This window comes from Carcharodon carcharias, chromosome 11 (assembly GCF_017639515.1).
Source record: "Carcharodon carcharias isolate sCarCar2 chromosome 11, sCarCar2.pri, whole genome shotgun sequence".
Taxonomy (NCBI): Eukaryota; Metazoa; Chordata; class Chondrichthyes; order Lamniformes; family Lamnidae; genus Carcharodon; species Carcharodon carcharias.
In genome coordinates this window covers 63,637,214-63,665,043 of record NC_054477.1, presented here as the reverse complement: position 1 = coordinate 63,665,043, position 27,830 = coordinate 63,637,214, and the positions used below count along the sequence as shown (strand labels likewise).

Below are 27,830 nucleotides of genomic sequence, written 5' to 3'. Positions count from 1 at the left end.
GAAGGTGGGTTTTAAGGAGGAAAGTAAGATAGAGAAGCAGAAGGTGTAGGGAGGGTTTTCCAGAGCTTGAGACCCAAGCAACTGAAGGCACAGCCATCAGTAGCGGAGCAATTAAAATTGGGAATACACAAGAGGCAAGAATTAGATGTGCATAGATATCTCAGAGGATTTTGGGGACTGGAGGAGATTACAGGGATAGGGAATGGTGAGGTAATGAAGGGATTTGAAAACAATGATGAGAATTTTAAAATCAAGATGTTGCATGACCAAGTGCCAATGTAGGTCAGTGAGCACAAGAGTGAAGTGGAAATGGGACTCAGTGCGAGTTAAGACATGGGCAGCAGAGTTTTGGATGACCTTAGGTTTCCGGAAGGTAGAATGTGGGAGACCAGCTAGGATTACATCAGAATAGGAAAGTTGTAATGAAAGCATGAATGAAAGCTTCAGCAATAAATGAGCTGTAACAGGAGCAAAGCTGGACAATGTTACAGAGGTGGAAATAAGTGTCTTAGGGATGGCATGTATATGAGGTCAGGAGCTCACCTCAGGATCAAATATGACACCAAGGTTGCAAACAAACTGATTTAATCTCAAACTGTTTCCAGGGAGAGGGATGGAATTGGTACCTAGGGAATGGAGTTTGGAGTGGAGCCCAAAGGCTTCAGTCTTCCCAACATTTAATTGGAGGAAATTTCTGTTCATCCATTAATGGATATCGGATAAGCAGGCTAATAATTTAGCAATAGTGGAGCAGTTGAGAGAGGCGGTGATGTATACAGCATACATATGAAAATGCTGTGCCTTTAAATGATGTCACCAAAGCGTAGAATATATTGAGAAATAAGAGGTGGCCAAGGATAGATCCTTGTAGGAAACTGGAGGTGACAATGCGGGAGCAGGAAGATAAGCCATTGGAAATGATTCTCTGGCTCTGATTAGATAGATAAGTATGGAACAAAGTAAGAACAGTCCCACCCAGCTGAACGGGAGTGGAGAAGTCTTAGAGGAGGATGATGATGTGGTCAACTGTGGTCAAAGGCTGCAGGCAAGTCGAGAAGGACGATAAGGGAAAGGTTACCTTTGTCGCAGTCACATAGGGTGTCACTTGTGACTCTGATAAGAGCTTTTTCAGTACTGTGGCAGGGACAGAAACCTGATTAGCTCTCATCCTGGATCCAGCAGCTCACCTGGGTTTAACTGTCAGATTGGCCAAGACACGGAAAACACGGCTGTAAATTTCAAATGGGGAATAACAATGAGGCTTGCATCCTCATTATAATATTTAAAGTGGCAACCTGCCTCCTTGGAGCAGGCTGGTCACCCTCCTACCATCCCACCTACTGTTACACAATCTGCCTGTTCTCTGAAATTCCACCCCCGCCCCCACCCTCACTAAAATGTTTTGGACATGGGCTAACTTGAACTGATTAGCTTTAAAGCATTTAGGGGACATTGGACCCATTCAACACCAGCCAGGCTGATGAAACCATGCAGATCAATTATTTTTATGCCTTGGAAAATCAGTATAAACAACAGAAAGTTGACTATTCTGCATTTGGGGATAGAAAGTGTATGCAACTCATTCAGAAAAAGGAACTTAAATATGAGATAAGAAAGGGAAACATGTACTAATGTTACCATAAACTAAAGAACCACCAATGCAGAATCCAACAGGAATTTTTTTTTATGCTATGACAAACTGGATTTTGGATGCTTGTGAGCAAATTGCTAAACGGATAAAAATACGACAGAGAGCAACTAAATCAGCTCTTCGTCTTTTGGAGCAATTCCAAACATAAAGCTCGCCAATGCGATAGCAAATTCTGCTAAATGAAAACATTTTCTGTTTATTGTGAATTCATTAAAGCTGAATGAGCATCTGCCGATCATGGGATGCATTTTAATTCTGCGTATTCCAGGACCTTACTGCACAACCAGGCATGCTTTCCAATTGTGTGCAACTAATAGCTTGTTTGCCACTGCAATGGTTAAAGGAATTAAATTGAGATGCACAAAAAACGATGATATCATTCAGAGGATTAGGCTGTATTGCCAATGTTGATAAGAGGCTTCCTCTCACTGGATTCATTGTCCCTTTTGAGAATAGACATCCTGGAAATCGGACACAGATGTGTGTTCATGTGCCTGTCAGCACTGATTAGATCCCTCATGTTGAGAACTTTATTTCGAAGTTTAACCAAGCCCAGTATATAGTTTTACTTTGCTTGACATAGCATAGATTTTGTCTTTGCCTGATAGTATAGAACAGGTGATAATGAATAAGCAGCCCATTTAACATTCTTCTAATTTCTATTTCCACCCACTTTAATTTCCATTGGAAAAGAACATACGGGTAGTGTAATATGGGTTGTCGATTCACGAGGAAGCCATTCTATACTATTGACGTAGAACAATTTCACCAACAATAACCCCTCTTTAGGAAAAGTAAAGGATGCCATAAAGCAGAAACAAGTTAAATAATAATTAAAATATTGAGAGTGATTTATAGCCAAGAATATGCTTTCAGCCAAATTTATATTTACTACACAAGGCACTGACCATAACAATAAGACTTAGAGTTGGCTCATTTACTGACTAATATCTTTAGTACTTTCAGTAAGTATTAAGTTTTCTGATTTTGTTGGTTCTCTTCCTGTCATGCTCTTCCAGTTTTACATTTGATTTCTATCTTCTATTGGCCCCATGAAGCCTTTTCCTATTAGGCTCATGCAATAGTTAAGTCATTTGGTTTCTGGTCTTGTGGAGGTCCTCCTGGCCTCCTGCGTAACTGTGGAAGCAATTCAAGGCCTTTGACTTTTACTATCTTTGTCCCATTTTTATATTCAGGTTGAAGTAAAATTACAGGAAGTGAAGATATTGAAAATCCTCCCAATTCCCCCCCCCCCCCCGCCCCCCCCCCACCCACCCCCCCGCACCAACTACCAACACTCACTAACCAATTCCCTTCACTAGGCACAGCCAGTGAAACTCAGGAATTCTTGCAATCTATTTCACTCGCTTACATGTATCATTCTATCAATAAGGAAAGACTAATTCTGCCCCATGTACTCAGTGGTGAACTTAATAACATTGCTGGAACTTTGAACTGTGTATAAATTTGTGTTATCCAACCAGATGCCTATAATGCATTTCACATGATTTTCCTTTCTGTTCTTCTTAATATCATATCAGCTGTGGCTCAATGGTGGAATTCTTCTCTCAGCCAAAAGGTTGTGGGTTCAAGTCCTAGCCCAGAGACTTGAAAACAAAATCCAGATTGATACTTCAGAGTTGATACCTTTTGGATGAAGTGTTAAAACAAGGCCCCGTCTACCCTTTCAGATGGATGTAAAAGATCTAGAGGCACTGTTCAAAGAAGAGCAGCTAACTCCCCCTAGCATCCTGGTGAACATTTATCTCTCAAGCAGCACTTAATCTGGTTATTTATTAAATTGCAGTTTGTGGGAGCTTCTTGGGCACAAAGTGGCTGCTGTGTTTCCCACATTGACATCAGTGATCACATTTCAAAACTACTACATTGACTATAAAACACGATAGGAGTGTACTGAGGTCATAAAGGATACTTTATAGATGTAATTCTTTCTTTCTTTTAATTATTCTTGTCAGTTTGTCCATTTACTGCTACATTGGAACTGAATCCTGACCCGAAGCTGTGTTATTGCAGCATCCTTTGATTCATGATGTGATTACAGCAAATAAAGAACTGTAAAATAAATGCAACTAACGGACAAAGTGGATGTCTTATTTTTGAATTTTGGCCATTTTCAACCTCGAGGTGGGTAGCGGGAGTTGGGACAGTTCCTGGCTCGGCCTGACTGCCTCGGAAGAAAGTGAATGCGAAGGCAAACTTCATTGCCGGGGGGCAGGTGTAGGTTGGAGTCAGGCCAGCCAACCCAGGAAAAGGTTTGGAGGCCATCACAGGGGAATTTGGGTGCAGGCAGGGACTATTTAAAAGGCTCACCTTGGTGTTGTCAGGGTTTGTCCCAGTTAAAATAAAAACACAAAGATCCTCCAGCCCTCACCCCTCCAACTCCCTCACCCTCCAAACACTCTCCAAGCCCTATCCATGCCATCTCATGCCAGCCACCAGTCTTGTATAGCCCCTCATGCCTCCTATGCCAAACTCTGCCCTTCCACACGCCCCCATGCCCCTCATAACCCCTATGCCAAGCTATGCATTTCCATGTCCATTGACCCACTAAGCACTGCCTAGAACCAATGAACACTGTAGTGACAATAGGATGTGCAAAAAAAACTTTGAAAAAAAGTTATTAATTCATAACTTTCTCCCATGTTGAAAAATAAGTCATTTCACTACAAGCTACTATAAGTGTCAATCATTGAGAGTCTTTAAAGTATCAATAACAAAAACCACAAACCCTTGAAACCACTTAATGTGTTGTGAACAAACTTTGTGAAATTGACAGCAGAGATGAGAGATCCTGAGCTGTTAATTAATGTTTTCTCTGGGGCACAGCTGTTTCAAGCTTAATGGATGTCTGGGCTCTCAACCAAACCTCATTATGTATCCTTGGCTGAGATCCCAGACAAACACCTGAGCCCCAAAGAAGACATTGTCTGATTGACAGCTCAGGCTCTCTGATCACCACTGTCATTTTCAGAGTGTTATTAAGTGGTTTCAAGAGTTTGTGGTTTTATTATTGATATTTTAAAGATGCTCAATCATTAACGGTTTTATTCGCTTGTAGTAAAATGACTTTCTTCAGCAAAGGAGAAAGTTACAAATGAATTACTTTATTCAAAGCATTTTTTAACACATCCTACTGTCACTACAGAGTTCATTGCTTCTCAACAGTGTACAGTGGTCAATGGGCATGGAAGTGCCATTGCTTGGCATAGGGAGTGTGAAGGTCCCTATGGGGGTGGGTGGAAAGTCAGAGCTTAGCATGGGGTGCATGAGGAGGACCCTTTGAAATGACCTTTTAAAGGATCCAATCATGCAGACTAGGGTCCATAACTCCTCTGAAGGGCCATGAACCACAACTCCTTAAAAACCTGGCCAGACTCTATGAAAATTGCGGAGGACTAGGACATGTCTACTTCCATAATGGACCTGGCCAGGTCAGGAGTGCCGGATGCAGGTTTTTGAGAGGAACCAGCCCGCGCCCTTTAAAGGCATTCCTAAAGATCAGGCAGCCTGGGAATGGGGTCAGGAATCCTGCAATCAGGGCCCGCCTGCCATTTTTTAAAGGGCATCCAAGTCATCTTGACTCAATGAAAATCCAGGCCTTTGTTTTTCAAGTGCACAAATTAAATATGCAACCCTCGAAATTCCACACCATGAGAAATTCCACATCCTGAGGATAATTTTAACCTACCTTATCCAGCAGGGAATGAATGGGATCAGAATGACCACCGTTTTACACCCCACTCTATATTACATTCCTTTCAGGCTGTTGATTATAAATCAGAAAGTAGACCTGATCTTGTCAGTTTGCACTGGGTGAGTTAGGTTAAAACTAGCTGCTATTTTTAGCATGGAATTAATGCAGCCTTGGTTGAGCCGGATCATATTGCTTTTGTTTCCCACCCTTTTCTGGCCCAATTGATAAACTCCAACAGAGGGAAGATGGGCATTTCATTCATGTGCCCTCTTATCTATCATAATGTTACACTGGAGGCAGGGTTGGAGGTTCTCCCAGAAATTCTACTAACTTTGCCCAATGTGCAGCCAGCAACAAATACATCTGCATGAAGTGGGACAACTTGTCATGTAGGTGCCCTGAATAACAAAATGGCCAGCAATTCAAGAGACATCAGTTGTGTTTGGCAAGTGGTACAATGAGGGGTTCAGAATGAGACAAAATATTGCAGGTCAGCAGTTATACCAGACCAGCCTACAACCCTACCCCCTCCCAATGGATCTGCAAGGTGTTGCTCTCAAATCCCACTGGCTTCGTGGAACAAGACACTTCATTAGCATTGGCGTACTGGCACAGGTTCTTCCTCTATCATTCAAATGGCTCTTCCCTATAATTTAGAATGGGACATAAGTGAGGCAAAATATGTGGATGAAAGTCCTGACCTGCTGCACCTCTGACACGGAGTGAGGTTTCCAGAATTTTGATCCCAAGATGTTCATTACTCACATATTGTGCTGTTGGTTCGCTGGTTTACACATTACATCACATTATTGTTGGGGCAATATCGTTCTCAATATGCATTCTGATTATCCAGTCCACATCATTTGATTTTCACTTGTGTTTTCCTCACAAGTTTAATAAGGACAAAAAAATCCAAATTGCTTTCCTAATCATTTTTAAATTGTACATTCCCCTATTTCCAGCTGGAAAAAAGCAGCAGATTCCAGTTGAATCAGGCGTCACTACCCATCGTCCTTCAGATCTATTCATTTGTGAAAAAAAATTGTCTGTGTCCAGAGGGTCAAAAATTATCAAAATAATCATTCTTGTACTTGTATGATGAATGTATTAACCTGCACAGCTTCTTCAAAAGAAACAGTCATTGTTTTTTATGTGAAGTATTATCACAAATAATTCATATTTCCTTTTTTTAAAACTCAAATTTCCCCTACTGGCTATGTTTCACATGCATCAGAAGATAACTAGAGAAGAACAGCTGAGCCTAACCAAGCTATACTGCAGTATCAGCGTCTGTATTTCTCTCTCCCTTCCCCCCACAAGCCAAGCGCATAAACTAGCAGTGGAATATTCATAGATGCAGTGGCAAAGATGAGATCAATATAACTATAAAATTATAGCAGAATATAATTAACAAAGCCATCAACGTTGCAAAATAGTAGGAGTGACATTTGTAATCAGCAAGAGTGATACAGATTGCAAATCCATTGAAACATATGAGGCCTTTTCAAAAATTACCAATGTCAAAATAGGTCATGTTTTTTAACAGAAATGAGAGATGAATGGCATTTGGAAGATCTGCAATTAATCCAACTGATATGGCATTAATGGAATACCAAATTGTCATAATATTAATAAAATGGTATGTATCATTCTACAAAGAGGAGAGGCCCAAAGGATAAAGTTGGGTCTCACAAACCTTACCGGAAAAAAACAGCAGATGAAAAGTATAAGAATAAAATAAACATTCTTTAGAAATATCACTCAAGGCCAGAAATGTGCCGGTTAACAGTCTAGGAGGTGGCCCGCTCATTTAGCGGAGCAATAGAGGCCCTTGTGCCAAGGTCTCTCCCTGATGGGGAGAGCTTGAGGCTTGAGGCCCCCATCGGGTTGAAGAGAGGAATAATATTTTTGATAATTCCCTGCAAGAAAAACAGACACTGTGTTCTAAGGCAAAGCATCTCCTCTGGAGTTGGTTACTTCAGCTCATTAATATGTCTTGGGCCCTCAGAAAGCTCATTCCTGCTCATGGTGGATGAGAACTACTGGACTTAAGAGGCTTGAACTGAGTCTAATTCCTGGGGTAGATCAAGAACACCCTCTGGTATGGACCCCACCTGCTGCTGGGTTGTAGAGGGAAAAAGAAGAGTCACCTGCACCTTCCAACCTAGATCATGATATCAAATGTCGGGCTAAGGGAGCAGAAAGCCAACAACATTCTGCACCACCACCACCAGCCCCCAACCCCATAGTTGAAGTATCAATATGAATTTTTCAAGTTTCAGCAATCCTGGAGTTTTGGAACCAAACTTCCTTTCCTTATAACAATCTTATTGAAATTAAACTTTCTAGTTAAGCCATAAACTTATATTAACAATTAAGAAAAGGTACATTGCACTGTGTTTCTTCATGTTGATAAATAATGTTGTGACATTTTTTGTTCTCTTTCTTTTTGCTCAGATTGTAAGTGTTGGAAAACATGTCAGAGGCTACCATTATGTCCTAGCCAACTTGGTGAGCACTTGATTGTTATTTCTACTCTTCAATAGCAGCATCATCTGATTAAGTTTACTGGTTACTTTCCTAAAACTTGCTTTCGGATTTCCCTCTATTGTGGGTTGGAGAATGGACTACAGTTTATTCATTACTGAAGTGAATGGAGGGAGGATTCTATAGAGTTAATGACATGACTTTGACATGAATGACCTATTTATTGTGCAATTTAAAGTGAATAAGTGTGAGGTAATAGACATTGCCAGGCAAAACAAAGAAAGAAAGATATATTTAGTGGAAAACACAGAAGGGTGTAGATGAACAAAGAGATTTAATGGTTCAAATAAAAAATTCCTTGAGAGTATGAGTGCAGCTAGAAAAAGCCATAAATATGTCAACATTTTTTATTTTTAAATAGGACATGGGGAGAAGAATAATGAAGAGACAACAAATTTGTTGTTAACATTAATTAGGCCACATTTACAACATTCTGTATAGTTTTAGGCACTTCATTTTAGAAAGGAAATTAAAAGCAAAGAGAATGCCATTCACCATGATGACACCAGGATGGGAAACTATAGTTAGAGAAGCAACTTAAGATACTCAAGACAATTTCATTTGGAACAGAGAGAGCGAAGATGAAATTTAATAGAGTTAAAATGGAAATACTGTTTCCTTTTGTTGGGAAGTTGGTGATAAGGATTTACCAACTTCATCTTGCCACTAAGAGTGATGAGAGAGGTTAGGAGAAATTTACTTACACGGAGGTTGTGGAATATGAAGTTTGTTGCCTCAGATAATGTTTGAACAGAGAATATTGCATCTTCTAAGGGAACATTTGTTAAATATTTAAAGAGGAAAAGTTAAGTTTATGGAGAGACAGTAGGGCAATGGGATTAGTTTTGAATTGCTCTAGCCAAGAATAAGCACAGACACAATGGGTCAAGTGACCTCCATCTATGCTGAAACATGTATAGTTCTATTACTTTATTTACATGTTTGAATTAAATATTTCCCTGATTGCTGAGTAGCTTTACACAGTGATTACTTGAACCATACAGACCAGTAGAATTTTAGATTCAATCCTTGACTTTGTACTGATGTAGCTGATTTCAGCCAGGGTGGAAATGGGTGCCTATAATTGCACTCATGGAAGACAAATGGTCCAGAGTTCCCATTCCCAATTGTTAACCAGCGAATCCCTACTGTAAGTGTACATGCAGTTGATGACAGGGTTAGACTAAAAGGCTGTGAGAGTTGTTTTGGAAAATTGTAAACATTTGGAAGTTCTTGCATTGTATGGTAGAAAAGAATCAACATTGCAGGCCTTCAAAAGAGTTGAGAACTTCAACACTACAATTGCCAATACAGAGACAGATCGGAATGGAGTTTATGATCAGAATTTGATTAGCCCAGCATGACCAAGTGAATGATAGAAACATTGTATTGAAATATTCATAGACTAATGGGGTACTAGTCATAATCAGACCATAACTGGATGGTGATTCCTAATATGATTGCAGGGATTCAAGGATATACCACTGGATAGATTTATGCACGGGGGAGCGAATGTAACAGGATTTCAAATAGTGGATTACAACAGACCCGTTGTTACTAAATTCATGCAACGCTGGAAGAAGCTGGATCAGAGAGAGTTTCCTGGAACAGACAATGTTCAATTGAAGGTACAGTTATGACATTTTATAAAACAGCAGTGAGTGTGCTCACTTATAGCCTGGAAATAACATTGCATTAATATCTAACAACTTCATATTATCATGCGCGAGCATGTATTATCCGATTTGTTTTAAATGGATTAAAGTTCACCAAAACAGAACAGAGGAAGGTCTTAGGCATGAATTAAATATTTGTCCACGATTATTGGCAACAGTCATTTCTGGGCAGTAATGATTTCTTAAATTGTTCAGCACACTTTTGATTTTCAGCCACTTCAGTTGAAAAAAAGGTTAAAATAGATGAGAAGTGTAAAACATTGTAACTGCTCCCAATACTGTACTTTCAAAAGCCTATGAGTCTATTACAGTGAAGAAAGTTTAAAGTTTCCTTCTTGATCAGTCAATTTGATTTCAGAATTGGACTGGACATTAAAATGGGCACAGGAAGCAGAATTCCTTCATGCCCGTTGCTTTCAATGCAGGTGGCACAAAACTTCTGTTGCCTGCTAATTGAAATGATTACAGTGCACAGCAAACATTCAGTGTGCTGTTGACTGGCTGCATGTCTGAGCTGGAGGCAAAATCATGAGAGGACAACACCTATTAAAGCCGTAGCTTGCATTACCTAATGCAAGCCTGCACCCCTTAAAGAGGAGGCGCATTGTGTCTGAAGCAGGTACTGGAAGTTATTCTGCAAATGATTCTGACATGGGAAAGACAGAAGATTAGCATGATTTGTCAGGGAGCAGGCTCCTAGACTTTCCAGTGCTGCTCTGGAGGTCTTGGTGAAGTAAATGGAGAGGTGGAGAGATGTCATCCATCCACAAGAGCCAAGAGGGCCTCCAGACAAACTTGTAAAGGCATTGGCACCAGTTGACCATGGCCAGCCCCGAGGACCTCGATACAGTAAAACAAAAGCAGTCAAAATCAGTGAACGCACCTACAATGCCCTACAAATGCACCTCTAGCCTCACACACTGCTCAATACACCACAGTCCTGTCACTCACCTACTAGCAATCTCAACCAATCACAACTCATACCTAACATTCACAGCTCCACCTCACCTTTGCATACTGAACACTGCTGCAAGCCTCACCCACACATCTCACAGATCGCACAAACCACCAGCTATTCAATACGATAACCACATCATCGAAACACATTGCATCACACTCACTGACAAACTTTCCTCTCTCTTGCAGGACAAGCACAGATGGAGGGAACAGCACCTAACTGAAGGAGGACAAGCATGGCTGGAGATCCTTACCCCAATGGTGGCTATCAATTGAGCAGTCATGACTGATGCGTGGTCAGTGGTATGGCTGAAAGCATCGAGGATGATGGTATCCTCATACCTAATCCTCCTTCTCATATCCGACGTCCCCCTCATTCCACAATAACTTCTGATTTACAAGATGAAGCTGGTGTAAGCATGCACCTCTTGCTCCCCAGCCCCCACTCCCCTCACCCTAGCCACTCACCACAACTCTGCCCTTCAGCCTTTCTCTTTTCACTTTAGTGCATTGGCAGGCCTTCCTGAAAGCTTGCAATGTCAAGGAGTAATGTAAACTTGGCACAGGTCTTTGCTTAGAGCCTGGAGCCCATCCTTTCCAGCATGGAAGTGGTGGCCAACTTCATGAGCACACTCATGGGCCAAATTGTGATGCAGTGTCCAATGGCCGATATCTCAGCTTCCATTGCAGCAAAATCCACAAAATGGAAGCTCAGACTGAAGTCATGTGAGCTCAAACAGCTCCCATGTAAACTCAGCCAGCTCACACAGGATCAGGCAGGTCCCACACAGGCTCACACATTCCCCACACAAGCTCAGGCAGCCCCCACACAGGATCTGGCAGCTCCCACACAGCCTCACACAGACTCACACAGTCTCACACAAGCTCAGGCAGGCCCCACACAGCCTCACACAGCCTCACACAGTCTCACACAAGCTCAGGCAGGCCCCACACAGCCTCACACAGCCTCACACAGACTCACACAGTCTTACACAGGCTCAGGCAGGTCCCACACAGCCTCACACAGGCTCAGGCAGGCCCCACACAGCCTCACACAGCCTCGCACAGACTCATACAGTCTCACATAGGCTCAGGCAGGCCCCACACAGTCTCACACAGGCTCAGGCAGGCCCCACACAGCCTCACACAGACTCACATAGTCTCACACAGACTCAGGCAGGCCCCACACAACCTCATACAGACTCTCACAGTCTCACACAGGCTCAGGCAGGCCCCACACAGACTCACACAGGCTCAGGCAAGCTCCACAGAGCCTTACACAGGCTCACACAGTCTCACACAGGCTCAGGCAGCCCCCACACAGGCTCACACAGCCCCACACAGGCTCACACAGGCTCAGGCAGGTCCCACACAGGCTCACACAGCCCCCACGCAGGCTCACACAGCCCCCACACAGGCTCAGGCAGGCCCCACACAGCCTCACATAGGCTCAGACAGCCTCACACAGGTTCAGGCAGCCCCCACACAGGCGCACACAGCCTCACACAGCCTCACACAGCCACCACTCAGCCTCACACAGCCTCACACAGGTTCAGGCAGCCCCCACACAGGCGCACACAGCCTCACACAGCCACCACTCAGCCTCACACAGCCTCACACAGGCTCACACAGCCTCACACAGCCTCACACAGCCACCACTCAGCCTCACACAGCCTCACACAGGCTCACACAGCCTCACACAGGCTCACACAGACTCACACAGCCTCACACAGCCACCACTCAGCCTCACACAGCCTCACACAGGCTCACACAGCCCCACACAGGCTCACACAGACTCACAGAGACTCACACAGCCCCCACACAGACTCACACAGACTCACACAGCCCCACACAGGCTCACACAGACTCACAGAGACTCACACAGCCCCCACACAGACTCACACAGGCTCACACAGCCCCACACAGGCTCACACAGACTCACAGAGACTCACACAGCCCCCACACAGACTCACACAGACTCACACAGCCCCACACAGACTCACACAGACTCACAGAGACTCACACAGCCCCCACACAGACTCACACAGACTCACAGAGCCCCACACAGCCCCCACACAGACTCACACAGACTCACACAGCCCCACACAGACTCACACAGACTCACACAGCCCCCACACAGACTCACACAGCCCCCACACAGACTCACACAGCCGCCACACAGGCTCACACAGCCCCCACACAGACTCACACAGCCCCACACAGCCCCCACACAGACTCACACAGACTCACACTGGCTCACACAGCCCCACACAGACTCACACAGCCCCCACACACACTCACACAGCCCCCACACAGACTCACACAGCCCCCACACAGACTCACACAGCCCCACACAGGCTCACACAGCCCCCACACAGACTCACACAGCTCCACACAGACTCACACAGCCCCCACACAGACTCACACAGCCCCCACACAGACTCACACAGCCCCCACACAGACTCACACAGCCCCCACACAGGCTCACACAGCCCCAACACAGACTCACACAGCTCCACACAGACTCACACAGCCCCCACACAGACTCACACAGCCCCCACACAGACTCACACAGCCCCACACAGGCTCAGACAGCCCCCACACAGACTCACACAGCCCCACACAGACTCGCACAGCCCCCACACAGACTCACACATCCCCCACACAGACTCACACAGCCTCACACAAGATCACACAGCCTCACACAGGCTCACACAGCCTCATACAGCCCCCCCACAGACTCACACAGCCCCTACACAGACTCACACAGCCCCACACAGGCTCACACAGCCCCCACACAGACTCACACAGCCCCCACACAGGCTCACATTGCTCCCACACAGGTTCAGGCAGCTGTCATCATAGTTGCAGATACAAGAGTTCAAGAGGGCATGTCTGGCATCCCAGAAATGCGGAAATCTGTTCACCAACAGATTAGTAGATTTGCTGCTGCTCTCCCTGGGGAAGTAGTAGTGGCTGTTGCCTGCTAGTTACCCAGCTCTTATTGCTGCTGCTAATGCCAAGAAGGTGCAACCCAAAGTTAAGCCTTCTAGGCCTGGAGGTGCTTGAGGTAATCCTACAAGACCACTTACATTCTCCTGGCACTGAAAGTTAGCACCAACAGCCATGCTGCAGCCACAATGAAACTCTGCGTAGGTGCACTAGGACATGCAAAAGCACATGGAAGACAGATTCTAAATGAATGCAGCTGATGTTTGTATATAATATGGCACGATTTGATTTATACATTTTGCTTGGAATGTTTACTTATGAAAGCATTATTATTTATTTAGTTATTTTCTGGTCAAACAGATACTGTGATGGTCAATTACAGAGGGACGATGAGGTGTGGGACTATTAGTGAAAGGGGAACTGGGGTTATGTTTACTGGAACCACAGTTGGATGAGTCAATCATTGTCAGCCTGGTCAGAAAGGGGCTGCATTGGTTTCCTCCTCCTCTTCATCCTCCTCATTCTCCTCTCCTCCTCATCCTGTTGCCATATAGCTGGGACCATGTGTTGTTCCTTCATGATGGTGAGGCTGGTTACCATGCAGCAAACCACCACGAATTTTGACTTGCATTCTGCTGAGTGCTGCAGGACTTCTCTGGTGTGGTACAGGCAGTGGGAGTATTGTTTAAGCACCCCAGTGGTTTGCTCTATCACATCTTGTGTGGCAGTGCAGCTTTTCTCATATGCATAATGCCCACTTGTCCAAGTGCATCAAAAAAATGAAACATGTCATCAAAGGGGAGACCTTATTGCTTTAATGTTCACACTCTGGTTTACTGTGGTGGCTCAAATGCAGCTGGCACAGCAAACTGCCACATAATGAAGGCATCATGATGCTGCCAGGATACCCAGCATTGACCTACATGGTAAGCTGGATATGATCACACACAAGCTGGATGGTGAGGGACTGGAATCCCTTCCAGTTATGGTACATCTCAGAGTTGACATATGGCACCCTACAATAGGGAAGCCTGGAATCCTTTGAAGAAATGGCAAAATTGTCTGGCAAATGCGAATGAAATATATTCAGCTCTCTTTGTATACAGAGTCTCAGTGATCTCCCTTATGAAACAGTGGACAACAAACTGGGAGATGTTGCAAATAATACCTGTTCTAGCCTGTAAGGAGCCAATCACATATATATTCATGGCCACAGTCACCTTCGCTGCCGCTGGCAATGTTGTCCTCGCCCACCTGTGGTTGCAGCAGATGGCAGATTTCAGTGAGGATCTTCCCAGTGAAATGCAGATGTCTGACACATTGTTCCTTGCTGGGGTTCAGGTAGAAGTGCTCCCTGAACACCCTGGAAGCATATGGACTCCAGCTAAGGGTCATTGCCTCTGTTCAGTTTCCTGAACCACAGGAGGGTCCTTCCTGCTGCTGAATGTATGTTTAGCTTTGTGAGGTTAAGAAATGGCATTAGCTGGAGTGTTGAACTCCAGAATGGCAGCACTACCGTCAAATCAACTTTACACACTGACTGATGTCACTGTCTGCCTATTCTACATACTTCTGGCGGATGTTCCCAGCCATAACAGTGCCTTCACTGCGGATGCCATTTTGGAGGCAAAATAGCACACATAGCTGAAAAAAAAGGTGCTGAAGAGCCAAATTTCATAGCCTTTATATTTTATCAGTCCTCATTGAGTGACCGTGTTATGGTGCGACATTCCTGTAATTGAACTATTATTCTCGCTTAACATTTTTTTCAAAAACATTTGTGAAGTTGATTGAATACCAGTATTTTTTAGTGGGTAATTTTGGTTAGAAACAGGTTACAGTCAATGGTAGAAAAAGGAGCACAGGACTTTCAATATAGGACTTACTCTCAAGAGATTAAATTCACAATGGAGCAGATTGTACTTGATCTGTGGAAAGGACTGACATGATGGCATTGATGATCTATTCCTATCTGTCATTTCTTGCATTTTGTTGTAATGCTGCACAAGGATGCTTTACAAGCACTTCTCCAGGAACAGTGATAATATTCCCTACACATACAACTTGGCAAAGATACATAGTGAGAGAAAACAACTTTATTTTCTATTTAAACAAAAATAAACTAAATGGTGATGCCAAGCCCTATCATTGAAACAGCCCTTGCAAGGATAGAGTGAGGTTGCAGTGGATTGGTGAAATGTTGGGCTGAATCTTATGCTCTTCCCATAGCAACTTTAGTGGCGGGGGCATTTAATCGGATGGAAGGGTGTCAGGTGGGGACCCCACCACCTTCCCGCTTCCACCCTGATTAAGTGTGTGATGGGAAGGGCCGTGGATGGCCTTCCTGCCATATACCATTGAGGCCCTTAATTGGCAATTTATGCCCACTTAAGGACTTCATCCTTTCACCAGTGGTATTAAGCCAGTGGCAGGCAGTGTCTCGCCCTGCGGGGAGCATGACAAGCAAACCTGTGCAGTATTCCTGGGGTGCTCCCGGGGTGAGGGGTGCTTCATTTAAAAGCACTCAGTGTCTAATCGAGAGACCCCGATAACAGGGTGGGGGGGTAACCACTAAGAGCTTCCTCCCTGTTCTTGCTGCTGGCCCCCCTCCCCTCTTCTCCCCTGCCACCCTCCCCCTCTCCCTCCTCCCGCCCTCCCCCTCTCCTTCCCTCTCCCCTGTGACCTCTACTCCGTGACACCCATCCAACCATATTTCTCCACTGGCCTGGTTTCCAGCGGTGATCCTAGGCCTCGGCTGGATGTTATACCAGCAGCAGCCACCGTCTTCCAGTGGTGCTGCCATTCAATACAGCTGCTGGCCTCCAAATGGCCAGCAGTTCTTGGTGGGCGGGACTTCTGCCCCCAAGCCCTTACTGCTGGGGGAAGGCCTGTCACTGACCTGTCAAGAACCTGAGTGGTACAAGATGTATCAGGCCTTCCTGAAAAGAGGCGACATGGGGCTCACATTGGCCCTCCAGCTGGAAGCCAAAACTCCCGTCTCCTCCATAAGATTTCACCCCTCTAAGCCCTGCTTTAAAATCCAGCTTGGGCTGATGAGGTGAGCGGCTTTTCTGTCTGTAAGGACCTGACAAATTGATTTGGGTATCAAATAACAAAAGAACTCGGGTCAAAAAAGCAAACTCATCTTACATTTGAAATCAATGGACTGTCATCTGCTGCAAGCAGAACTTCCTGCCTACAGTGAGCCTTGCATTTTCACTTGAAGAATATGATCTCATGTCGAGGATGGATTCCGCTTCCATGAATACAAGATGGTAGAATAAGTTTTATCATTCACAGTGGTTGCTGTGCTCTGTGGGAAAATTCAATTTGTGCTTGTGAAGAACAAGTCTGCTGCCTGAAAAAAAAGTGCATTGGGATAATAGACTAAATTACTGACGGATCAGATGCACCTAACACTTTCCAGTCAACTTTGTTAGTTTTTATCAATCGCAACTCTGTGTAGCAGAAAGTGAGAATGTAGTTCAACTGCTCTATTAGTAAAAATAGATTCTGCGATTCTGATTCTGCTGGGTACAATTTATTGAAAATTGTTGAATCATAGAATGCTTAAAGCAAGAAAGAAGCCATTCAGTTCTTCATGTTCATGCTCACTCTCTGCAAGAGCAACTCAGCTAGTCCCACTTCCCCTGCCCTTTCCCCATTGCCCTGCAAATATTTCCTCTTCGGATAATGATCCAATTCCCTTTTGAAAGCCACAATCGAATCTGCCCCCACCACACTCTCAGGCAGTGCTTTCCAAATCCTTGCCACACACTGTGGGCTGAATTTTACGCTCATCGGGCAGGCGCCTGACCTGATTGGGCGTGAAATTACGCGAGATGACATCGGGCATCGTGTGATATTTCAGTCAGCGGGCACATGCAAAAGAAGTGCGCCCGCCGACAATTAATTAAGCTCATTAATGGCTCAATTGTCTGTCATTTTACGTAGCCCATCTAACATTACAGTTGGCAGATGGGCGAATCGGCCAGACACTTTGCACTTTTCATCAAATCTCATCCACGGGCGGGATGAGATTTCCATGATGAAGTGAAATATAAATAAATTTCTGTGGACAGCATTTTCATCGGTTTAATTTTCAGGTAACCTATTATGATGCATGGACACTTTTTTTCAGCTTTTAAAACCTTTATTTTTGCTGTTTCCGGTCTTCAGCTCCTTTCTGTCAGCACTGGCCCACGCCCACATGACATCATCGCCTACCCTCTTCCTACCCCACCCCGGCAGTGCTGAGCTTTCCAGCTGTTAATTGGCCAGCCAGCGTGAAATTGCTGCTGGGGGCTGATGGCAATCGATGGTCCATTTCCCGGCCAATCCCAAGTCCGCCGATCGTGCCCGCCTGCCCGCCAATCTGAAAATTCAGACCTGTGTAAAATAAGATTTTCTTCATGTCACCTTTGGTTCTTTTACCATTCACATTAAATCTGTACCCTCTGGCTCTCGATCCTTTCACCAATAGGACCAGTTTGTCTCTATCTATTCTGTCCAGATCCCTCATGATTTTGAATACCTCTGTCATACCCCCTCTCAACCTTCTTTAAGGTGAATAACCCCAGCTTCTCCAATCTATCCATGGAACTGAAATCCCTCATCCCTGGAACCATTCTTGTAAAATTTTTCTGCACCCTCTCTAATGTCTTAACATCCTTCCTAAAATGTGGTGCTCAGAGTGGACAGAACACTCCAGTTGAAACCAAGTCAATATTTCATAAAGGTTCATCATAACTTGTTGCTTTTATATTCTAAGCCTCTATTTATAAAACCCAGGATCCCATATGCCTGAATAGCAACTTTCTCAACCTGCCCTATTATTTTCATTGATTTGAGCACAAATGCCCCCAGTCCCTCTGCTTCTGCACCCACTTTAGAATTGTACCCTTTATTTTCTATTTCCTCTCCTCATTCCTCTTATGAAAATGTACCACTTCACACTTCTCTGCATTAAATTTTATCTGACAGACGTCCGCCCATTCCACCAGTCTGTTTATGTCCTCTTGAAGTTTATCATTATCCTCCTCACAGTTCACAACACTTTCCAGTTTTGTGTTAGCAGCAAATTTAAAAATTGTTCCCTGTTTACCCAAGTCAAGGTTACTAATATAGATAGAGAAGAGCTGTGCTGTGAGCAACCCTTGGGAAACTCCATGATATATCTTCCTTCTGTCCAAAAAGTTCACCAGTACTTTGGTTTCCTGTCATTCAGCCAACTTCATATTCTTAATCATCTATAAACAATTATAATTAAATCCAAATTAATAAAAGAGAACAAAAACTTGCATTTATATAACAACATATCACATTCTCAGGTCATCTTAAAATGCTTTACAGCCAATAAGCTACTGTTAAGTTCATTAGTGGAATAATGTAGGCAAATGCAGTAGCCAATTTTCATACAGGAAGATGACATAACAACAAGTGAATGAATGATCAGATAACCGGTTTTTCAGTTGTACTGCTTGTTGTCCAGGGCATTAGGAGGACTCTCTGACCTTATCTGAATATTCCATAGGATCCTCTACACCCACCTAAGCAGTTAACAAAGCCTTGGTTTAACATCTCATCTGAAAGGTGGCACCTCTGACAACGCAACAGTCAGAGGAGAATCAAGGGCACAATATGAAGAGTTTTTCCAAATTGCTAACTATTATTCAATCCAAATCTTTATCCTAAAATAATTATTTTATTCTGTAAATTTGGGCTATTAGGTAGAGATTTTGTGATAAGGAAAATGCTAACACTCCAGTTTACCCAATTACCTGTGGCATAAAGACGACAAAAGTAAAGTTACTATAGATTTTGGCATCTAACTTAATGAAATAAAAGGGACAGTGTACAAGCTATTAGCTAAGATAGAGTTTTGTTAAACCCAGATGCAAGTTGAAAATTATGTCAGGCTTTTAATTTTAATTGATAAATAGAGACAAGTTTAATTGCTATAAATAACGACATGTCTGTTATAATGTAACTTAATATATTTTCTATACTAGTCCACTTCCTATAGTATTGCAGATGGGGAGGCATGAACAAGGGTGGTCCAAGTCTGGGGAATAACTGGACAGGGTACACAAATGTAATTCAATATGTCCATATCTTTTTTTTTCATTATGGCTCATAATGGAACCTGCCTGTGTATGTCACCATTGGCAAAAGCTGAGAAATATGCTTCATGATCATTCTCTCAGAAGGAGCTGGAAGTAGGACTTTTAGTTCTCTTAGAATAGCCAAGAGTTTCCTGGAATCGGACAGCCTTTCCCCAGCTGTGACTCCAGTATCCTGGGAGACTGGCTATTTAAATTGACTGTCCATGCACCCCCATTCTGAGTCTCTGAAATTGAGGTGGAGGGGAGGGTCTCAGGAGTTAGGGTGGCTCGATAAGGAGACTGGAGGATTAAAGAGAGATGGGAATAGGGATCGGAACAGAGGGAGATCAAGAGGAGACAGGTGGAATGTGGTGAAAAGTTGGAGACTGTGGGCAGAATCGTCCCAGATTATCACAAAGTGTGATAGCAGCTGGGAAAAACGATGTTTTACTTGAACCACATCATCCCATTCCCGATGCATCCTGACTCATGAAGAATGCGTTCCTGGGGAATACACTAGATCGCTGGCAGGGTGGCCTCTGATTTGCCTGCCCCACCATCACCTCAGGCCCTCAGTAATCCAGGTGCCATATTTAAAAGGCACCCCTACATAGAGCTAGCACTCTCTAAGGGATCAGAAGTTGCTGCAAAGTCATGGCTGCCAAAGGGAGGAAACATGCTGCCCCAAATTTAACAATACTTCCCTCAGGCACCCACTAGATGCAGTGGAGACCCATCGTGAAGTTCTCTATCCCACTCTGGGTGAAGACCAGCAAGCAAGGCGACAAATCCAGCATGGCAGGTGGCGGCAGCGGTGGTCAGCACCAACACCCTGCAAAAGAGGACAATTACCCAGTGCCGAAAGAGCATGAATGATCTCCTCCGTTCAGCCAGGGTAAGTCACTCTTCTCATCACTTTCAACTCACAACCGCATCAAACATCCACAGGGTAAAGGCAAAATACTGCAGATGCTGGAAATCTGAAACAAAAACAAAAAGTGCTGGAAAAACTCAGCAAGTCTGACAGCATCTGTGGAGAGAAAGACAAAGTTAATGTTTTGAGTCCGTATGACTCTTCTCCACAGAGATCTCACTGCCAATTCAAGGGACATCACCATTAATAAGGGACATTCACCTTCATCTGCCCTGCAGATCGTGTCCTCATCCCGTCCGTGGCACCACTCACTACCCACAAAACTGATAGGATGGCGGCTACCATGGAGACCATGACCCAGGACATCAGTCATGCACCGCTGCGTGGGCTGAACTCCATTGCTGACACCATAGTTGACCTCCAACAGTATCAATGTGAGAGGTGTTCAGGGCAGCTCAATCTCACTCCAGCTTTGTCTTCTCCTCAAGGAGTTAGGACCCTTGGGCACTCATAGGGAGGAGGATCAGCAGGTGCACATCCACCCAGGTGACTCCAAGAGTGTCCGGCCCATCCAAATCCCCTCTTCCTGTGAGCCCACAACTCCAGCTCCATAGGCCGAGGAGGGAGCCACTGCCTAAGAGCAAGACCGGGGAAGCAGGTGGGGACCCTCCCAGTTTCGGCCTTCCAGAGGAAGCCTATCAAGGTCATCATAGACAGAGCGTAGCAATCAGCAGGCTGCCTCCATCTCCACTGTGGATGTCGCGGGAGCACCAAAGACGCAGCGGCAGTGTTAGGAAGGTTAAGAAGATGTGGTTGCACAGCTTGGGCATGGGTGTTAATCATTTGTACATAATATTCACTATTGTAAATAAACTTCCAAGAATGTCTCCCTGCCCATGGCTCCTTGTTATCATGGGCACTATTCATGTCATTTGGATGTGAAACCGTGGTTCCTGCACAAGATAAAAGCAGGTGTCTCAGTCCAGGGCCTCTTCCCTGTGCAGTGTGTAATCTTCAGACTAAAGTGATGGTCCAGCCTCACTGGACACATTACTGATGCCTGCACCTCGATGGTGCTTGTCATTGCTGCCAGAATGTTGTGGGCAGGCGTCACAGAGTTCCGTCATTCTTTCTATGTGTTCTCAGTGCCTTTAAAGTGGGGCTGGCCCCCATCTCTTCAGCATCTGTGATCAGTGATGCTGTGCTCCTGAAGGGGACAGGTGCTGAAGGCGGACAAAGGATCAGGTGCATTTAAAGTTTCACGGCTGCGTCTCCATGATATGACCCTGATCACAGAGCGTAAGTGAGCTGCCCTCAGCCAGGCAGGAGTCAGACATTCAGAGAGGCAATGTGAAGATCTATGGAGTGTCCTCACTGCATGTCGTCATCATCCTCCTGGAATCTAGCGACTATTAGTGCCTCCACTGCATCTCCATGATATGTGCCTGAGCACTGAGGGTATGTGCGCTGCCATCAGCCACACAGGAGTCAACCGTTCACAGATGCAAGGTGAGGATGTCAGGACTATCCTCACTGCATCTTGTCATCATTCTCCATGAATCTTGCAGCTATTAGGGCCTCATCGCCGGCATCCTCGCCTTCGAGGACCTCATTACAATCATCTTCTTTGACGTTCTCCTCATCGGTGGATATGTGCAGCTACTCTATCCCCTCCTCAACCAGGTTCTCCCTCCATTGCCATGCCAGGTTGTGCAGTGGGCATCAAGCAATGATGATGATACAGGGGACTGTATTGCAATGCTCCACCTGTCGAGACACTGGACCCTCAATTTCAAAACACTTATTGTTTGCTCCACCAAAGTTTGGGTTGCAGCATAAGCCTTGTTATACCGTTGCTCTGCTGCAGTCTGAGGCGGCTGCACAGGCGACATCAGTCATGCCCTCTGGGGGTAGCCCTTGACCCCGAGGAGCCGGTCCTGCAGCCTCCCTGGACCCTGGAAGATGTCAGGGATCTGCTAAGGATGTAGGAATCATGGCCACTCCCTGGGAATTGCTTGCAGACCTGTAGGATGCATTTGTGGTGGTCGCACACCAACTGAACATTCAGTGAGTGGAAGCCCTTGCGGTTGACATAGTTGACTGCTTGTTGCCACAGAGATCTAAGTGCCACATGAATGTAGACAATGGCATCCTGGACCTGTGGGAAACCTGAGATCTACGCAAATCCCAGCGCTCTTGCTTCCTGGCTTTCCTGATCCCGGGTGAAATGCACAAAGTTCTATGCCTTTGCAAAGATGGCATCCGTGACATCTTGGATGTCCTTGTGCATGGAGGCTTGTGAGATCCCGCACAGGTCACCTTTGGAGCCCTGGAAGGAGCCACTGGCATAAGTATTGAGTGCCACAGTCACTTTCATGACCACTGGCAGTGGATGGCCTCCATGTCCCTGTGACGCCAAATCCTGCAGCAGGTGGCATACGTGACTGATCAGTTCCCTAGACATGTGCAGTCTTTGGCGACACTGGTTCTCAGTCATTTGCAGGAATGACAAGCAGCGTCCATAGACCCTGGGATAAACGAGGCACCTACAGGTGACGGCTCGCTGTGGATCTTCAGCTGCATGCACAGTGCGCCCCGCGCGCCTATATCTTGAGGGAGGTGGTCCTCCCTTTGCCAAGCCAGGCACCTCCACCGCTCTTCTTATTCTTCTCTGCTTCCTGTAAGCCATGAGGCACACTGCTAAATCACCTGGCTGCATGATCCTGATGTTCTCCTCCTAAAGGATCAAAGAGAGAGACACGTGAGTTAGCATAGGATCCTAAAAACCTCTCTTGGTTAAGTCTGTAGGCCCCTTCACGCATGCAGCAGAGTTTGGCCATTGCTTGGATGGCCAGTGCCATGGCTGTTTGAAACCCCACCCACCTCTGCCCCACTCCACCTGACCAATTGGCAGCAGCTTTGCCCATTCGACTGCATGCTGTGCCCTCAGCTCAGGTGCAGGCATTCTCCTAACCCACAATGCAAGGCTGCACTGTTAGCTTGAACCATGAGGGATACTGGTCCAATGTCTTAATAAAGACATTGCCTGGGGCTGTGAGCGCCTCCACCAGTTACTATGCCATGGCCACCTTTCTCAAGGGGATTCTACAACTTACCCAGTGAGCCAATTGCTCTACTTCTCTCTGCGCCCGAGGGGTGAAAAAGTTCTGGACCATTTGGTGGCACTTGCATGCTTTTGTGTTGCTTGAGTGGACAGAAAAGTTTCAGAGGCCCAACTTCAGACATGTCAATGGAGCTGCAGCTCAACAGTCTCAGCTGCAGAAAAATGCTCACTTTTGACAAGCTTCTCCAGTTGTGTGGCCATTTCCACCACCAACTCCCCCTCTTCCCCCACCTCACCCCCAGCATGTGCTTGTATACTTCCTTCAGTCTGTGCTACCTTGCCCCCAACCCCACACCCGCCTGACCGGCACTGGAGCCCTTGCCTTGGCATTGCACTGAGAGCCAGCTGGGAAAAAGTGGCTTGCCTGTGCCCCCGCGTGAATGCTTGGTGCCTCATCCTTGATGTCCTACGGGTGATGCATGTGAGCACTGCACAAGGTTGTGTGTGCTCACCAGCAAGATCCCGCTAAAGTTCAGGTTGTCAGGTGAATGCCTTTTAAAGGCCATCATGAAGCACGCCATTCTGAAGTCACACCAACGTGGGTGGTAACTTTGACATGGAGGTGATGATTTCAGCAGGCAGGACTTATAATGAGATGCTAAAGTATTAAAGTATTCCTGATGTGCAGCGGCAGGAAGCGACCCCCGCCATTGACGGGTGGACTGGATATTTGCAAGCTGGTTGATGATGGCGCACAACTGATTTTTGGCATCTCGCCATATTATCCCCTCCCCCGCCACCTGCCATGACGCCCAACGTCAATGGGGCCAGAAAATTCCGGCCTGGGAATTAGAGAAAGGTGGTTTGGGGGAAAGATGCAGACTGGAGAACTGCAGATTGACAAGATAGGGAATGGAACCTAGGACAAGATGGAGATCGAGGAAGGGGAGCTATGGGTCTAGTGGTAGGAAGATTAGGGCTCAAGAGCAAGGGAGAAATGAATTTGGTGTGGATGTAGGGACCAACATTTCCCACAGAACTGGGGCAGCGTCAGGGTCATAAGTGGCAGGAACACTGTCAGTAGAGCAGCCAGTAAAGGTGTAAGTGAAATCTGGGGTCCTTACTGTGGGTTGACAGCAAAAGATTATTTCCATTAGCAGTGGAAAACCCAAGGATTCCACTGGAAGAAACAAGAAGGCAATGAGAAAGAAACATCTGGAACTGATGTCTATTTGACTGGGGGATACATCACCACATGTGACTGTTGAGGTCAAGACTTAAATTTCATTTCAAATGGAATAAAATATAAATTTAAAAAGAAGGAATATAAAAATATCGTTGGTTGGGGTTTGGGGAATGTGGTTACTGGAGAGATCGGGACTGTTGAAAATCGTACCTAGGGAGCCTTACTGCCCCTAGTGCAGTATGATTTTAGATTGAATATCAGCAGGTTATAGGATTACTATTATTACAAGTTACTTATAGCCTATCCATCACTTATAATATGATTGTTGATTATAATGGGAAGCTGAATTTTACCAGTATTACTATTAGTTTTCAGTGCAGTTTCAGTGAATCACTGTTGTGATATTGTATGGATGCCAATGCAGACAATGACATGCACCTTTAAGAAGCTGCATAACGACATCACTATGTGTAAGGCTGGAGGATCAAAGGTACAGCCTCCATGTTAGATGTTCACTATTGCCTGTGATCTCTATTACAGATATTCGCCACTGTCTGTGACTCTGTATCAGTAATGCTTTGAGCAGAATTTTCTATTCGGCGTGCAGGTGTGCACCTTACATGCCCGAATGTTAAATGACGTGTGATGATATCAGGTGTGCGTTCTGACGTCATTGCAAAGTCTCACGATATTTCGTTTGGCAGGCGCGTGCTGGAGTCAGCTGTGTGCCTGCCGATAATTGATAGGCCTAATAAGGCCATTAACCAGGTAATTAACCCCATTCTACGCTGCCCATCCAACCGTGAAGCAGGTGAAAAGGCCAAGTGGCCTTTATGTTTTTTAGGAAGCCTCATCCTAAAGCTTTTACAAATTAAATTAAAAATTTTTTTTGAAAAATTAAAACATGTCTCATCTCATGTGACAGTCACATGAGATGGAACATGTTTCATTAAATTTTTATTGTATTAATTTATTATTTTAAAAAGTGTTTCAATCTCCCTGAAGCAGCTCCGTGCCTCAGGGAGATTGAAACGCTCTTTCATGCGCATGAGTGAAAGAGTGCTGGACCCGACGCTTCCTCCTCCCCCACCATCCACACAGGTAGCGATCAGTGCTACCACTCGCGATCCATGTAGGGCGGCCTTAATTGGTCCGCCTGCGTGAATTTGAGGTGCGGATCTGATCATGGGCGACGGCCGGCTCCACGACCACCCTCACCCGCTCCTGCCGAGCCTGCCCAATGAATGAAAAATCCTGGCCTTTATGTATATCTTATGAGTCAGGCATATAGACAAGTAATCAGCTTATGTAACTTTTAGGACACAGGCTGGATCAAGGCCTGTGCAGAGCTGTATATAATTGTTGCTAGTAATAAACTTAATTTAGTTGTGTTCGACTGGAACCCTTGTCAGTCTCAATATCTTGCTTAGCTTAGATAGCATAGAGACAGATCCCTTGAAGTTTACATCGAGACCCTCAACATCTATGGTGGCAACAGGCAGTAAGAGAGCACAATAGTTACCATTTGTTTCTGGTGGTGTCAAAGTTCCTCTCACCTCTGGTATTCCCTCTGCAAACCACTCCCCCATGTTCAGATACCCCTCCCCTGGTTTCCCCTCTTGCCCATTTCTATTTCTCCTCTTGTGCACCCACCATTTTCCCCTTGCGTACATGGGGTTTCCCTTCTTGCACTCCCCCAGCCTCCCCTCTTGATCACCCCCAATTTCCCCTTTTTAACCACCCTTGGTTTCCCCTCTCCCATGCCCTCAGTTTGCTCTTTTAACCTGCTAGTGAGTGGCTTTCTGGTCCTTGGAGCTTGTTCCACACCAGCTGCTGGCACAAAATGGGCAAAATTACTCAACTACAGGGGATCCAATCTTTATAAGGTAAATGCAATACATTTGTAGAAGTGTACATGTGATCAGATGACATGTGATTCTGCATCATAAAGTCAGATGTCACATGGTCAAATTATCCATGAATATCTCCAACCAGTAATACGAAAGCAAAATATTGCACAGACTGAAGATCTGTAATAAAAACAGAACACAGGAACATAGGAACAGGAGTTGGCCAATCGGCCCCTAACGCCTGCTCCATCATTCAAATAGATCATGGCTGATCTTCAACTGCAACACCATTTTTGTGCACTATCTCCATATCCTTTGATATCTTTCCTGTCTCGAAATCTATCAACCTCTGTCTTGAACATATTCAGTGTCTGAGCCTCTACAGCCCTCTTGGGTAGAGAATGCCAAAGATTTACCACCCTCTGAGTGAAGTAATTCCTCCTCATCTCAGTCCTAAGTGGCTTGCCCCTTATTCTGAGACTGTGTCCACTGCTTCTAGACACCCTAGGCACGGAAGCATCCTTCCTGGATCTACCTTGTCGAGCCATGTAAGAATTTTGTATGTCTCATTGAGACTTCCTCTCATTCTTCTGAATGCTAGAGAATACAGGCCCAGTCTCCTCAATCTTTCCTCATAGGTCAAACCCCCCATCACAGGGATCAACCTGGTGAACCTTTATTGCACTCCCCCCATGACAAGTATATCCTCCCTTAGGTAAGGAGACCAAAACTGTACACAATACACCAAGTGCAGTCTCACCAAGGCTCTACACAATTGCAGCAAGACTTCTTTACTCCTGTACTCAAATCATCTTGCAATAAAGGCCAACATAACATTTGCCTTCCTAATTGCTGGCTGCACATGCATGTTAGCTTTCAGTGATTTTGGAACAAGGACATAAGAACATAAGAAATAGGAGCAGACCCCTCGATCCTCTCCACCATTCAGTACAATCATGGCTGGTCTTGGGCTTCAACTCCATTTTTCTGCCCACTCCCCATATCCCTTAATTCCCAGAGAGACCAAAAATCTATCTATCCCAGCCTTAAATGTATTCAACAGTGGAGTTCCACAACCCTCTAGAGTAAAGAATTTCAAAGATTCACAATCCTTTGAGTGAAGAAATTCCTCCACATCTCAGTCCTAAATGATTAGCCCCTTATCCTGTGACTGCGCCCATGTATTTTCGATTACCTAACCAATGGAAGCAATCTCTCAGCATCCACCCCAATAAGCCCCTTCAAAATTTTGTA

General features: G+C 45.1%; 1 protein-coding gene across 3 annotated transcripts in view; it reads left to right on the top strand.

Moving 5' to 3' along the window:
• Positions 1 to 27,830, top strand: part of LOC121284000 (glutamate receptor 4) — a 304,238-nt gene that overhangs the window by 77,995 nt on the left and 198,413 nt on the right. For 2 of the 3 annotated variants that reach the window (XM_041198891.1, XM_041198890.1), the window contains exons 5-7: positions 7,824 to 7,877; positions 9,380 to 9,529; positions 24,630 to 24,638. In XM_041198891.1, the coding sequence (XP_041054825.1) occupies positions 7,824 to 7,877; positions 9,380 to 9,529; positions 24,630 to 24,638 (213 nt within the window). Of the gene's footprint in view, positions 1 to 7,823; positions 7,878 to 9,379; positions 9,542 to 24,629; positions 24,639 to 27,830 lie in introns of all 3 variants that reach the window. The other variant, XM_041198892.1, reaches the window with a different exon arrangement.